The following is a 15,972-nucleotide window of genomic DNA, read 5'->3' on the forward strand; positions in this document are numbered from 1 at the left end:
CCTATTTTTAAGGAACATATTTTAGTTATTTTATATTATTTTCATTTTTTTTAGGGTTGTTATAAAAAATAATTATATAAATATGTAGAACAATTAAAAATAAAATATTAGACATAAAAATTATCTTTAAAATATATTTAAAAATATTAAAAACATGTTAAAAACATTTTAAGTTTCCAAATATACTTTTGTTCTACAAAAATTAGAGAACAATTTTTAAAAATCATTCTTAAAAACTTGTTTTCAAAACTATTTTCAAAAACACTTATCTAACAAACCCTAAACTTACAACTTGTTCCCAATAACTTTTTGATTTTTATTTTAGTTAAGATCAAGACAAAATTAAAAACCTTAAAATAATTAACGGATAATATTATTTTTCTAAAAGTTTCATTAAATATGAAATAACTTAAGACATAAAATAAAATTAAAAATGAGTTTATATCATAAATAACTTTTTATTCTAAATTTTTATATTAATTTATCTTAAATTAAAAAATCTCAATTTTTTGACTTAGAAAAGAGTTTAGGACCTTAATCTCAAACTTGAAGAAGATAAAGGTTCATACTCCAACGTCATCAAGGTATGAAACTTCCACCTATCGAAAAAGTAATTGAATCAATTTACAACTTCCCAATAAAACTTGATTATGTTGCTTTGGATTTCTCCACTTAATTTGAAGTCATTGAAAACTTTACGTTACCTACCCATCCGGTGATATAATATTTTATTTTATTTTATTTTTGATAATAATATAAAAAGATAGTTTTTCGGTGGCATCGAAAAACCCTAAAGTCATATACGTGATACATGAGTGAGGAACCTTTTCTTAATCCTCTCCAAGCCTAAGAGAGAAGAAAAATTGGTTAGCCGTCTTAGGTCAGGCCCACAAGCTAAAGAACAAAGGTAGGGTTAGAGTTGGAGCGTTTGGTTGAGCCTGCAGGGGTTGTCTCACTCTCCATGTATCATTAGCCCACAGAATTTCCTCCATTGACACTGGCTCTACACCACAGGATCAAGTGACATGGAGATGGGTGTCAGCTGTCAAGCATTAATGAATAATCTGGGGACACGTGTACGGTTCCCACATGGGGGTGCATGATCCATAATTGCACCTCATGAACATATAATTTTTTTAATGCAAGGAAGGAAGGAAGGAAGGAAGGTGAGATGGGTCGATCAAAGTCTTCACATGCAATCAAAGATGGTAGAGTCAGCAATTGTTGGCCATCCAAGATATAGACAAAATTGATGATGAAATGAAATTCGTCATGCAACGTGTCGAAATATGATTGGCCTGACCTCTAAAGATTAAAAAAAAGTTTGGTCATATTATAATTTATAAGTGGCCACCGCAGCCTAACCTCCCCCTTTCTCACTAGATAAAACCACTCTTTCTCTTCATCCTACTAAGTTCTGAGCAGACCCCCATCTTCACTCACTGCTCACAGCCATGGCAGAGGTCTTTGTGGCTCTAATCTCTCCAATCCCTTCACACCCATTTGATTTTTCTCATCTGAATTTCATATTTTTTCTTGGCTGTTTCTTTTTTATTTTTTTTGGATATCTGCCATATCTTTCTGGGTTTGGCCTTTCGTTCTTGATTACCCATGTCAGAAAAAAATATTTTCTCTTCACCACTGGCATTGGATAATTCTTCTAATCATTTCTAATTCTTTGATTGATAATATTGCAGGTTATGACTATAAGGCTGAGGGTTGATCTTGAGTGTGACTGCTGTTACAAGAAGATCAAGAAACTGCTCCGCAAATTTCCTGGTGAGAGTCTTATATATATGTGTTTGGTGTAGTTGAATTTTTAGGTTTTGTGAATGTTGAATGCATTTTGAGATTGTGGGCAATGTTGAAAGGGTAAAGAATTGAGTTGTTTGTTTGGATTTTGGTGTTGAATTTTATGAACAAGAGAAATACGAGACCAGGCTTTCTTTAAGGAGGAAAACACAGTGGTGATCAAAATAGTATGCTGCAACCCTCATGAGATCAGAGACAAGCTTATCCGCAAAAGCCGCAAAACCATCAAGGGGATTGAGATGATAGTACCGGAGAAGCCTAAGCCCCCACCGGAGAAGCCAATGTTAGATTAATTTTTTGTAATTAATCTATAATTTGGGCCACACATGTAAATAATTAAAATGTGTGTGCTATCATTTAATTAAGCCTAAATATAGTGATCTAATTAATAATTGATTAATTGGCTTAAGGGTATAATTGTCATGAGATTATTGTGTAGATACCATTAGATAATTATTATTTCTATGAAGGGCAGAAATATAATTGTGATAAAATTAAAACTGCCTTAGCAGTTTATAAATAGGGTTATGGTCCCCATTCTACCACTATGCATTCCAATTTCCGAAAATCCTCTCAGAGAGAAATTGACATAGAATCTAGTGGCCAGAATTGAAAGACCATCATAAGGGTTTTCTTCCTATAAGGTTTCTCCTTCAATGGATTCAGGTATGTTTCCGCTATTATTTTTTCTACTCATTTTTAATCAGGAGATTCCAGTATATATGAAATTAGGGTATTCATCTTGGTTGAGTTATAACAAGAAATATTCCAGTATCTATGAAATTAGGGTATTCACCTTGGTTGAGTTATAACAAGAAATATTCCAGTATATATGAAATTAGGGTATTCACATTGATTGAGTTTTAACAAGTGGTATCAGAGCCAACTCCTTGATTAATTTTTGAGTTATTATTTTAATATATATATATATATATATATATATGTCAATGGATTAAGATTTATGAAATATTGAGTTGATAAATTTTTTTATTACTATTATTATTATTATTATTATTTAATAGTATTTTATGATATTAATATTTAAGTTATTGATCTAGCATTTTAAATAGGCTAATTAAAGCGGAAAATCACCAAAGTGACATCTTTCATGTAGATTAGTCTGTTCGGGGTGTTAGATATTTGTGTGTATGTGATTCATGCGGGTATTGACTGGCCCAAAGGAAAGTTAATATTTGGTCAAATTGCATACATACCTATGGTGATAAATATGTGATGATTATAAAGGTAACTTAATGTGAATAATAAATCAATCCAAAGATAGATTTATTATTTGACATAACTTATCATCAATGTTTGATCACTACAACAAGAGTACCACTTACAGTTAATATTACTGTCCAAAGACTTGATATTAATGTTGTGCTAGGTATCTTGAAATGTCATAATTTGCTTTTAAATTTAAAGATTATGTGTTTAATTGCTTATTTTATGTGAGCATGATGGTTTATTTGATTCATTTTATTTTGTTCTCGATTCAGCTTTTATATCAACTACTTCTATATCTGCCAACATCAATAATGTCCCTATGTTAAATGAGACTAATTTTAAGGACTGGAAAGAGAATATGATGATTCTCTTAGGCTGCATGGATATAGACTTAGCCTTGAGAATGCCCAAACCCGATGAACTCAATGAGCAAAGTACTCAAGAGGATGAGGTTTATTGGGGTAAGTGGGAACGTTCAAATAGGCCAAGTCTTATGATCATGAAGCGCGGAATTCCAGAAGCTTTTAGGGGTGCGGTAACCGATGAGGTTACTAATGCCAGTGACTTCCTTGCGGAAATTCAGAAACGTTTTGCCAAAAACGATAAGGCTGAAACGAGCACGTTTTTAGCAAGCTTGATTTCAATGAAGTATAAAGGCAAGGGTAATGTTCGGGAGTACATCATGGAGATGTCTCATCTTGCTTCAAAACTTAAGGCTTTGAAACTTGAGTTATCTGATGATTTACTCGTGCATTTGGTTCTCATCTCTCTTCCTGCACAATTTAATCAATTCAAGGTCAGTTATAACTGTCAAAAGGATAAATGGACTCTTAATGAGCTCATTTCATTCTGTGTGCAAGAGGAAGAGAGATTGAAGCAAGACAAGACCGAAAGTGCTCATCTGGCTAGCACTTCCAAGGATAAGGGCAAACGAAAGAATAAGGATAATAAGGTTGCTGCTTCTAATGGCCTAGAACAAAAGAAACAGAAAGTTGAGGTAACATGTTTCTTCTGTAATAAGCCTGGACATACTAAGAAGGAATGTACCAAGTATGCTGCTTGGCGTGTTAAGAAAGGGTTGCTTGAGTTACCGAAAACCAAGTGATGTTGAAAGATGCATCTATGTCGGAGACGGTCAGTCGGTAGAAGTAGAGGCAATAGGGCACTTTAGATTATTATTGAAATCTGGTTATTTTTTGGATTTAATAGATACTTTTGTTGTACCGTCTTTCAGACGGAATTTAATTTCAGTTTCTGTTTTGGACAAATCAGGTTATTGTTGTTCATTTGGAAACAATAGATTTGCATTATCTATTAATTCAAATGTTATAGGAACCGGTTTACTTAATGTTTATGATAATCTATATTTGTTGGAAACTGTTCCGTCCTATAATGAAACCTTGCATGTGGAATCACGAGGTACAAAACGTAAATTGAATAAAGATAATTCGGCCTCATTGTGGCACAAACGCCTAGGTCATATCTCTAAATCTAGAGTTGAGCGACTTGTGTCCGATGGGATTTTAGATTCACTTGACTTTTCAGATTTTGATATTTGTGTTGAGTGTATTAAAGGAAAACAGACCAAAACAAAGAAATTAGGTGCAAATAGAGCTACAGACGTCTTATAATTAATTCATACAGATATCTGTGGACCATACCCTACGGCATCTTGGAATGGTCAACAGTACTTTATAACATTCATAGATGACTATTCAAGATATGGCTACCTATTTCTTATACATGAGAAATTACAATCATTGGACATGTTCAAAACATTTAAAGTAGAAGTTGAGTTACAACTCAACAAAAGAATAAAGAGCGTCAGATCTGACCGTGGTGGTGAATACTATGGTAGATATGACGGATCAGGTGAACAATGTCCAGGACCATTTGCTAAATACCTAAAGGAATGTGGGATCGTCCCTCAATACACCATTCCAGGATCACCTAGCATGAATGGTGTAGCAGAAAGACGAAACCGAACCCTTAAGGACATGGTAAGGAGTATGATTAGTCATTCTACTTTACCCGAAAAACTCTGGGGTGAAGCACTCAAAACGGCAGCTTATATCCTAAATCGGGTGCCAACTAAAGCGGCTGCTAAAACGCCTTATGAGCTTTGGACGGGTCGAAAGCCCAGTTTAAAGCATTTTCATATTTGGGGATGTCTAGCTGAAGCGAGACCTTATAAGCCTCATGAAAAGAAATTGGACTCTAAAACAGTTAGCAACTACTTTATTGGCTATGCAGAGCGATCAAGGGGTTTTAAATTTTATGATCCTGCTATTAGGTCAATTTTTGAGACGGGAACTGCAACATTTTTTGAGGATGTTGAGTTTGGGGGGAGAAATCAGGCTAGGAATATTGTCTTTGAGGAGGAAGAGGGATCTACTATTGCTTTTGATAATGTACAGGTTTCACTACCTATCATTGATCAAGAAGTAAATTTGGATCCTCAACCAACAGACAATAGTGTTCAACCCTTAATTGCAAATAAGGACATTGCTCCTGAAGAACAAACTCAACAACCTCAAGAAAATATGCCATTAAGGAGATCCACTAGAGAGAGGAGAAATGCAATTTCGGACGATTATATCGTATATCTCCAGGAACGTGAGGTAGAAAGTGGAATGATGGAAGATGATCCAATCAACTTCCAGCAAGCCATGAAAAGTTCCAACTCTCAGAAATGGATTGAAGCCATGAATGAAGAGTACAAATCTATGCAAGACAATAAAGTTTGGGAACTTGTCCCATTACCAGTTGGTACGAAGCCCATTGGTTGTAAATGGATATTTAAAACCAAGCGGGATTCAAATGGTAATGTAGAAAGGTATAAAGCACGTCTTGTAGCTAAAGGCTTTACTCAAAAAGAAGGAATTGACTTCAAAGAGACCTTCTCTCCAGTTTCTACGAAGGACTCTTTTAGGATAATCATGGCACTAGTTGCACATTATGATCTTGAGTTACATCAAATGGATGTTAAAACAGCGTTTCTCAATGGTGACATTGATGAAACAATTTATATGGTACAACCAGAAAATTTTGTGTCCGAAGACTCAAAGAATATGGTTTGTAAATTAACTAAATCCATTTATGGGCTCAAGCAAGCTTCTCGTCAATGGTACTTCAAGTTTCATCAAATTATTGTCTCATATGGTTTTGAGGCAAATCTTATGGATGAATGTGTGTATCACAAATTCAGTGGGAGTAAGTATATTTTCCTGGTTTTATATGTCGATGACATATTGCTAGCCACAAATGATATTAGCATATTGCACGACACCAAGAGATTTTTATCAAAACATTTTGAGATGAAAGATCTTGGTGATGCCTCCTTTGTCTTAGGAATCCAGATACACCGAGATTGTTCTAGGGGTATTTTAGGATTGTCACAAAGGACCTATATTGATAAAGTCCTCCAAAGGTGGCATGCAAAATAGCAAACCAGGTGATACCCCTGTCGCTAAAGGAGACAAATTCAGTCTTAATCAATGCCCTAAAAATAGCTTAGAAAGTCAAGAAATGCAGAAGATTCCTTACGCTTTGGCTGTGGGGAGTCTAATGTATGCTCAGGTATGTACACGTCCGGATATTGCGTACATTGTTGGCATGTTAGGTAGATATCTAAGTAACCCTGGAATGGATCATTGGAGAGCAGCCAAGAGGGTTATGAGATATTTACAGAGAACAAAAGAGTACATGCTTACATATAGGAGATTGGATCAGTTAGAGTTCATTGGGTATTCCGACTCCGACTTTGCTGGATGCCAAGACAGCAGAAGATCCACATCAGGCTATATTTATCTGTTGGCTGGTGGAGCAATTTCATGGAGGTCTGCCAAACAGACACTCGTAACTTCATCCACCATGGAAACAGAGTTTGTAGCATGTTATGAGGCATCCAATCAAGGAATATGGCTACGAAATTTTGTCACTGGGCTGCGTGTTCTGGATGGTATTGAAAGACCACTGAAGATATTTTGTGACAATAAATCAGCAGTTTTATATTCCAATAACAACAGGAGTTCTACAAAATCAAAATACATTGATATCAAGTTCCTAGTTGTAAAAGAAAAAAGTACAGAGTGGACAGATATCCATAGAGCATATTGGAACAAACTCCATGATAGCGGATCCGCTTACAAAGGGATTACCACCCAAGGTCTTTCATGAGCACACTGCTCATATGGATGTTGTCTCATTTGAGGATATCCAAATTTAGTGGGAGTTTATATTATTCATTGTATATTGCTCTATGTTATGTTTAGACTTTATCTATAAAATTGGATTGTGTTCTGCAGAAATAAAGTATTCATTTTATTGCACTCTGTTAAATTATGCTAAAGATTTGATCTCAATAAAGTTAAGTAGGACCAGTTGGAAATAGGCATGAATAGATCATATTGCATGTAATTTCCATGCTATGCACTCATGATTGATCTATGTCATTTAGCTGTATAGATATATGTGACCATTGATTGGTCTAGTAACGATTGATGTAACAAAGGCCACCTTGATCCTATGTCAGTATAGTTAATGGACGAGATTGTTCGGATATACCCTAAGGACATGATAGCAAATTTTGAGCTCATAAGGTTAAGCGCATTTATTTGATTACATATGCATGTGGGCCAGTGGGAGATTGTTAGATTAATTTTTTGTAATTAATCTATAATTTGGGCCACACATGTAAATAATTAAAATGTGTGTGCTATCATTTAATTAAGCCTAAATATAGTGATCTAATTAATAATTGATTAATTGGCTTAAGGGTATAATTGTCATGAGATTATTGTGTAGATACCATTAGATAATTATTATTTTTATGAGGGGCAGAAATATAATTGTGATAAAATTAAAACTGCCCTAGCAGTTTATAAATAGGGTTATGGTCCCCATTCTACCACTACGCATTCCAATTTCCGAAAATCCTCTCAGAGAGAAATTGACACAGAATCTAGTGGCCAGAATTGGAGACCATCACAAGGGTTTTTTTCCTATAAGGTTTCTCCTTCAATGGATTCAGGTATGTTTCCGCTATTATTTTTTCTACTCATTTTTAATCAGGAGATTCCAGTATATATGAAATTAGGGTATTCATCTTGGTTGAGTTATAACAAGAAATATTCCAGTATATATGAAATTAGGGTATTCACCTTGGTTGAGTTATAACAAGAAATATTCCAGTATATATGAAATTAGGGTATTCACCTTGATTGAGTTTTAACAGCCAAAACCCCCGCCGGAGAAGCCAAAAGAGCCTGAGAAGCCTAAGCCCTAATTAGTTTTGTATTTATATTTATATTTATATATAATCCATTAGTTTTGTATTTATTGATTAATTAATTAAATGCCAAAAAATTTCCCTTCACTTAAACATTGAAGATAGTAAATATACAATCTTATAGAAGTGTCACGGCTTATCTCATTCCTTTCCACGAGGTATCGTGACTCCAAGTTCATCCCTAATTCATACACTTTGTCTTCCCCAATTAAAAAGTTTCAAATCCATTTCTAATTCATGAAATTGTCTTTCCCAAGTAAAAAAATCATATTTGATTTTTATTTTTATTTTCTTTCTTTTAAAAATAAATAAAATAAGACTTTCATCTTGATCTAGTCCGGTTCACATTTTGAGCTGAAAGGGGATTTGGACTGGCACGGTTCAATTCAACAAATTTTCTACTCAGTTTTTAATTTTTTTTTTTTTTTGGAAAAATGGGCCTAGTTTGTTGTTGGGCCATGCACACTTGCATAGCCCAACCTTCCATGGCCCAACGAGGTCTTTATATGTTCTTTTCTAATGTGGGACAAGCATAACAGCTGATTTAAAGAAAAATCAGCATTTAAACATGCATAGCCTGCGGGCCTGGGGCTTGGTCCATAGGTTCAAGATAAGTATGGTTTCACTTTCACCAACCTGCTAGTCATCGGTTTGGACTACCAGTTGTAAAAAGGATAATAATAAAATAGATATATTATTTAGAAAAGTCATCTCAAATATTTAATATATATAATATACTTCCATTTTTAAGATATATTTTCACATTTAAATATTATATATGTTTTATTTAATAAAATTTAAACTATTAATATATATTTATATAAAAGATGAAAAATACATATTATTGTATTTCAATTTTATATATATATATAAATTATTTTAAATTTTAGTAAAATATAAATAATATATTTATGATATCATCGATCCGATTACGATTCAATTATCGATTAGACTACTGAATTATGAATCGATAACTTTTTTGATTTAATGGTATTTTAAAAATATTGAGTCGATGTTAATTGAATAAAGGAAAAAAATAAAAGGGAAAAGAAGAAAATGTTTTTGCAAAGAAAAAGTGGAAATAAAAAGCAAACAAAATAAAGAGAAAGAGAAGTCATTATCTATGAAAGAGGAGAGGTATAGTTAATTGATTTGATATTTGTATTTGTGAAAGTGACAACTTTCACTTCAATTAAGATGTTAGCTTCATGGAGTAAAAAAGCAAAAGTAATGTTCTGCCAAGCCCATTAATACAAGTCGCCCAGTCTGCTGCAGTCAAGGTCATTGGACAGGTCCATCAGCCACTGTCTCTAACTTAGGGTTTTTATTTATCAATGGGCGCCACATGGGCACCTCGGAATAATTACTACAAAATTATTTTTTAATTTTTTTAAAAATAATATTTTTTTTAAAAAAATCTATTTAATATTTATATAGTTTTTATTTTTTTTTTTATCAATTTACCTTTTAATTATTATTATTTATTATTTTATAATTTCATAATTTTTATTTTTTAAATTTAATTAAATAATAATTATATAGGACATTTTATATTAATTTATTTTTTATTAGTTTCACCTTCCATTATTATTATTTTTATTTTAAAATTTCGCAATTTTTTATTTTTAAAATTTAATTAAATAACAATTGTATAATACATGTTTTTTTTTCATTAATTAAATGTTCGATTATTATTATTTTTTATTTTTTTAAAAAATTAATTAAATAAAAACTATATAAGACATACAAATTTGTAAACTATGAATTTATGTATATATAATTTTTTTTTTCATTTTCTTTGTTTTTTCATACCAAATTATTAAAAAAATATTTATACACCCATAAATACCAAATATATATATATTTTTTATATATACACATATACAAGATAATTATACTAAATATATAAAAATATTTTCATATTTTTATTAACATCCATAAATAATTAGAATTTTGTGCCAACCTTTTGCTCAAAACCACTATTTTTACCCTAAAAATTTGGCCAAGTCCCTAAGAATTTCCCCAAATCAATGCAAATATTAACATAAACAGGAAGGGATCAGAATGAAATTTGTAAACATGGGTTTTGAATAAGAATTGAAGGAGAGGGTCTCTGAGTTTATAAGGAATAGAAATTCCACCCAATATAAAAGAAGAACAAAAGCAGGAGGCAGTGGTAGTGAAAAAGAAGAGTGGCTGAAAATGGTACAATGATGATTAAGTAGCATGAAAGGTAGCAAGTTAGTTAAGGCCTACTGCCTAACAATGAAGGAGATGATAATCAAAAGAACATCCTGGCAACAACCATGGTTGAACCCAGATGCCACTTCCAAAATAATTGATTCATATTAGGTGACTTTTTGGACACTTGATTGACACTGAACCCACCCACGCCACACAACTCTTAAAGATGGTACTTAACCATTAATGTTTCTAAATCTTATTAAAAGGAAAGCATGATTCACTCCTCTTTTGGTAATCCAATCCACTAATCTTAACCCATGTTTCGTACGGCATTTAACTTTAGGTTACCTGGGTCTTCTCATTCGTATTAAGATCTGTCTGACCCATGATTGAGAGTTTTATACGTATGCTCTTAAAAGTTATATTTGATCTTCACGAGAAGCTTCCCAAGCAAGATTTAGGGTCACCAAAGAAATTGACTTGCCGACATGTGAAGGAACTAAACCTAGGTACCAAATATCAGCTAGGTGAGCCGACAAATTTCTCAACAGCACCCCACTGATCAAGCTTTTTGAATTCTAACACAAAAGCAAAACCAGTTTGCAGCACTAAATACTCTCAAAGAGGACTTTATTTACTATAGTGGATGAAGCTAGGTTTCAATCATGTCAAAAGCTTAAGTCCATGATATGTACCATGTCTTTGCTTTAAGGAACCAATCTACGTCAGAAAGGAGTTTAGTGAAAGCCTAGTAAGTAAGGTTTTACCAAGCATGTATATTAAACTCTTCCTGTATATTCCATCCTTGGATTCTTGATACAACCAGACCAGAAGAGAAAAGGGAATATATGAATTATGAAGAGGAAGAATCTTTCTAAAAAAAAAGAAAAAAAAAGGAGAGGAAGAAATGCAAACAAGTGTATACACTACATGACAATTTTCTATCTTCTAGAACAAAAAAAAAATAAAACATAAAAAAAAGAAAACAGGTTTGACAAATAAAAATCGTTTTCTATTTTTTATTTTTAAAAACACCCTATTTTTAAGGAACATATTTTAGTTATTTTATATTATTTTCATTTTTTTTAGGGTTGTTATAAAAAATAATTATATAAATATGTAGAACAATTAAAAATAAAATATTAGACATAAAAATTATCTTTAAAATATATTTAAAAATATTAAAAACATGTTAAAAATATTTTAAGTTTCTAAATATACTTTTGTTCTATAAAAATTAGAGAACAATTTTTAAAAATCATTATTAAAAACTTGTTTTCAAAACTATTTTTGAAAACATTTACCTAACAAACCTTAAACTTACAACATGTTCCCAATAACTTTTTGATTTTTGTTTTAGTTAAGATCAAGACAAAATTAAAAATATTAATAATTAACGGATAATATTATTATTCTAAATTTTTTATTAAATATGAAATAACTTAAGACATAAAATAAAATTAAAAATGAGTTTATATCATAAACAACTTTTTATTCTAAATTTTTATATTAATTTATCTTAAATTAAAAAATCTCAATTTTTTGACTTAGAAAAGAGTTTAGGACCTTAATCTCAAACTTGAAGAAGATAAAGGTTCATACTCCAACGTCATCAAGGTATGAAACTTCCACCTATTGAAAAAGTAATTGAATCAATTTACAACTTCCCAATAAAACTTGATTATGTTGCTTTGGATTTCTCCACTTAATTTGAAGTCATTGAAAACTTTACGTTACCTACCCATCCGGTGATATGATATTTTATTTTATTTTTGATAATAATATAAAAAGATACGTGAGTGAGCAACCTTTTCTTAATCCTCTCCAAGCCTAAGAGAGAAGAAAAATTGGTTAGCCGTCTTAGGTCAGGCCCACAAGCTAAAGAACAAAGGTGGGGTTAGAGTTGGAGCGTTTGGTTGAGCCTGCAGGGGTTGTCTCACTCTCCATGTATCATTAGCCCACAGAATTTCGTCCATTGATACTGGCTCTACACCACAGGATCAAGTGACATGGAGATGGGTGTCAGCTGTCAAGCATTAATGAATAATCTGGGGACACGTGTACGGTTCCCACATGGGGGTGCATGATCCATAATTGCACCTCATGAACATATAATTTTTTTAATGCAAGGAAGGAAGGAAGGAAGGAAGGAAGGAAGGAAGGAAGGAAGGAATGAAGGAAGGTGAGATGGGTCGATCAAAGCCTTCACATGCAATCAAGATGGTAGAGTCAGCAATTGTTGGCCATCCAAGATATAGACAAAATTGATGATGAAGTGAAATTCGTCATTTAACGTGTCGAAATATGATTGGCCTGACCTCTAAAGATTCAAAAAAAGTTTGGTCATATTATGATTTATAAGTGGCCACCACAGCCTAACTTCATACTTTTCTCAATAATACGATAATTTAAAAAAATTATTTTTAAATTATTATAGTAGAAAAAGTTATTATAAATAGATGATAGTTTTTGCCACCTAGAAAAGAAGGTGAACGGATAAATTTTTTTTAACCAAAATTGTCTTTTTAAAAGACGATTTTATTTCCATTTTAAAAAAAATAAAAATTCAAAAGGGAAATCATTTCTTGAAGAGATGATTTCCCATTAAAAAAAATTAATATTTTTTTAAATATTTATTACAAATTATAAATAAAAAAATTCCAAAGGAAATCGTTTCTTGAAGAGACGAGTTCCCATGAAAAAAAATAATATTTTTTTTAAAAAAATCCCAAATTAAAAAAAATAAAAATAAAAATAAAAAATCGAACTCGTCTCTTCAAGATACGAGTTTCCATGAAAAAAAATTAATATATTTTTTTAAAATATCCCAAATTAAAAAAAAAAATCCTCAAGGGAAATCGTCTTTTCGTCTCTTGAAGAGATGATTTCCCAATTTTTTATTTTATTTTATAATTTGAGGCTTTTATTTATTTATTTGTTTATTTATTTATAATTTGAAATTTTTTAAAAAAAATATTAATTTTTTTTCATGGGAACTCGTCTCTTCAAGAGACGAGTTCCCTTGACGATTTATTTTATTTTATTTTATAATCTGGGATTTTTTTTAAAAAAAAATATTAATTTTTTTTCATGGGAAGAGGATATATATATATATATATATTTTTTAATTTGGGATTTAAAAAAAATATATATTTTTTTCATGGGAACTCGTCTCTTTAAGAGATGAGTTCCCTTGAGGATTTTTTATTTTATAATTTGAGATTTTTTTTCATGGGAACTCGTCTCTTGAAGAGATGAATTCCCTTGAGGATTTTTTTTTTCTTTTTTTAATTTGGGGAATTTTTTTTAAAAATATATATATATATATATATATTTTCATGGGAAATCGTCTCTTGAAGAGACGATTTCCCTTGGGGTTTTTTTTTAATTTGTAATAAATATTTAAAAAAAATATTAATTTTTTTTTTAATGAAAAGAAGATTTCCCTTTTGAATTTTTATTTTTTTTTCAAATGGAAATAAAATCATCTTTTGAAAAGATGATTTTGGTTAAAAAAAAAATTTATCCGTTCACCCTCTCCCCTAGATGGCAAAAACTACTATATATTTATAATAACTTCTTCTACTACAATAATTTAAGAATAATTTTTTTAAATTACCGTACTATTGAGAAAAGTCTCACATTCAATGACTTTAAATTCCTTTGTCTTCCATTCACTACCTGCATGTCACTCCCACAAGTCAATCAAGTTTCAGTCTCCTTTGGCTACTTTAATATCTTCTTTGACTATAAAAAATAATCATAATTTATTTATCATACATGTTTTAAGATATAATATATGGGATATGATCTAATTTTTGCTAAATTATTTCCATTTAATCTCTTCTCCAACTATAAAAAATAATCATAATTTATTTATCATACATGTTTTTAAATTATCAAATAGATGAGTGGGCATTCACAATGACGATCACTTACTTATCTCATTAAAACATGCTTTAAACAAAAACCATAAGATCATTTACTTCAAATGCTTAAAGTTCTCTATGTTGTTTTTTAATAATCATAATTTAGATTTTTTTTTTTTGTCAACTTAAAAATAATGCTTATACAAGCTAGAAGTCGGCCTATTTCCAAACTTATAACATCATTGGTATTATTATTATTATTATTTAAAAAAAAAAAACGAAAACAGATGGATGAAGTATTATGGGAATCACCCACTTAATTACTAATTAATTTTTACCTCCAGAACTTGGCAATATGATGCGATTTTAATATAATATTATAAACTCTCATTATAAAAGACATCTCATCTTAATTTTAATTTTTTAAAATAAAAATATATAACATCTCAATGACTGATTTAAAAAATAAATATATAATATTATTTAAACATTTCTTCAAAATTTATTTCTCATTGTTTATTTTTTAAATAAAAAAATTAAAACTAATTTCGTAAAACATGTTTGGTAATGTATTTTACTTTTTACTTTTAAATTTGATAACAAAAAATTGAAAATAAAGATATAAAATTTGTTTGATATCTAACAAGCTCTTAATTTATACAAATAATTTTGTAATTTTTTTTATTATTATAAATGGTTTTAAAAAGAATCAGTCTAATGATTACATTTTTGGCTTAAAAATGAATATGTAAATTAAATGAGATTGAGTGTGAAATCACTGAAGACCATGTACCTGTACACGAATCATGCTTGCATTTTCAAACAAAGACAAAAATCTTCAGCCTTGGATTCCTGTACACGAATTCCCTACAATTATTATTGTTGTTGTGGAGTCCATGTATCTGCAATGCTGTTAAGGGCTTCCATTATTACCATCAATCAGTGAAAACAGCTGTAGCGATGAAGAAAGTGGAAAAAAGATGGAGACATTTCCGAAACACGATGTGACCTCTTAAATTAAGAATAATTTTTAAGAATAATTAAGAAAGTGGAATAATTTCTTCTGTTATAATAATTTAAGGATAATTTTTTTAAATTACCGTACTATAGTGAAAAGTCCGCATAACCTCCCCCTTTCTCACTAGATAAAACCACTATTTCTCTTCATCCTACTAAGTTCTGAGCAGACCCCCATCATCACTCACTGCTCACAGCCATGCCAGAGGTCTCTGTGGCTCTAATCTCTCCAATCCCTTCACACCCATTTGATTTTTCTCATCTGAATTTCATATTTTTTCTTGGCTGTTTCTGTAACGCCCAAGTTTTCTTTTAAAGGGTAATTTAGAAATTTTTAATAATGATATTAAATTAATTAATTTAATAAAATGGAAGAGAGGTGAAAAGGTAATTTTACGAATAATACCCTAGGTATAAATAGAAAATTTTCTTCTTCCTATTCTTTTTTGAATCGTATTCCTGTTCGCAGAAAGTTTCCAGAGAACGTGAGTTGAGGTCAGATTTTAAGGTTTGAAGAACAAACCTCTATAGGTAAGTTTCTAACCCCTAGATTATTATTTTAGATTCATTGAT

The 15,972-nt window shown here is 30.9% G+C and overlaps 1 protein-coding gene across 2 annotated transcripts; it reads left to right on the top strand.

The window, feature by feature from the left end:
• The first annotated feature begins 1,356 nt into the window (after positions 1-1,356).
• On the top strand, positions 1,357-8,387 carry LOC117922940 (heavy metal-associated isoprenylated plant protein 6-like). Of its 2 annotated transcripts, XM_034841175.1 has the most exons (4): positions 1,357-1,463; positions 1,698-1,779; positions 1,927-2,088; positions 8,274-8,387. In XM_034841175.1, exons 1-4 carry the CDS (start codon positions 1,455-1,457, stop codon positions 8,324-8,326), a joined length of 306 nt encoding a protein of 101 aa, XP_034697066.1. In that variant the 5' UTR covers positions 1,357-1,454; the 3' UTR covers positions 8,327-8,387. The 2 variants fall into 2 exon arrangements, 1 of the variants encoding a protein (XP_034697066.1); XR_004652585.1 differs by lacking the exons at positions 1,357-1,463; positions 8,274-8,387 and having other exon boundaries at positions 1,470-1,779; positions 1,925-2,162.
• The last annotated feature ends 7,585 nt before the right edge of the window (positions 8,388-15,972 follow it).

Source organism: Vitis riparia, chromosome 10, assembly GCF_004353265.1.
Source record: "Vitis riparia cultivar Riparia Gloire de Montpellier isolate 1030 chromosome 10, EGFV_Vit.rip_1.0, whole genome shotgun sequence".
Lineage (NCBI taxonomy): Eukaryota > Viridiplantae > Streptophyta > Magnoliopsida > Vitales > Vitaceae > Vitis > Vitis riparia.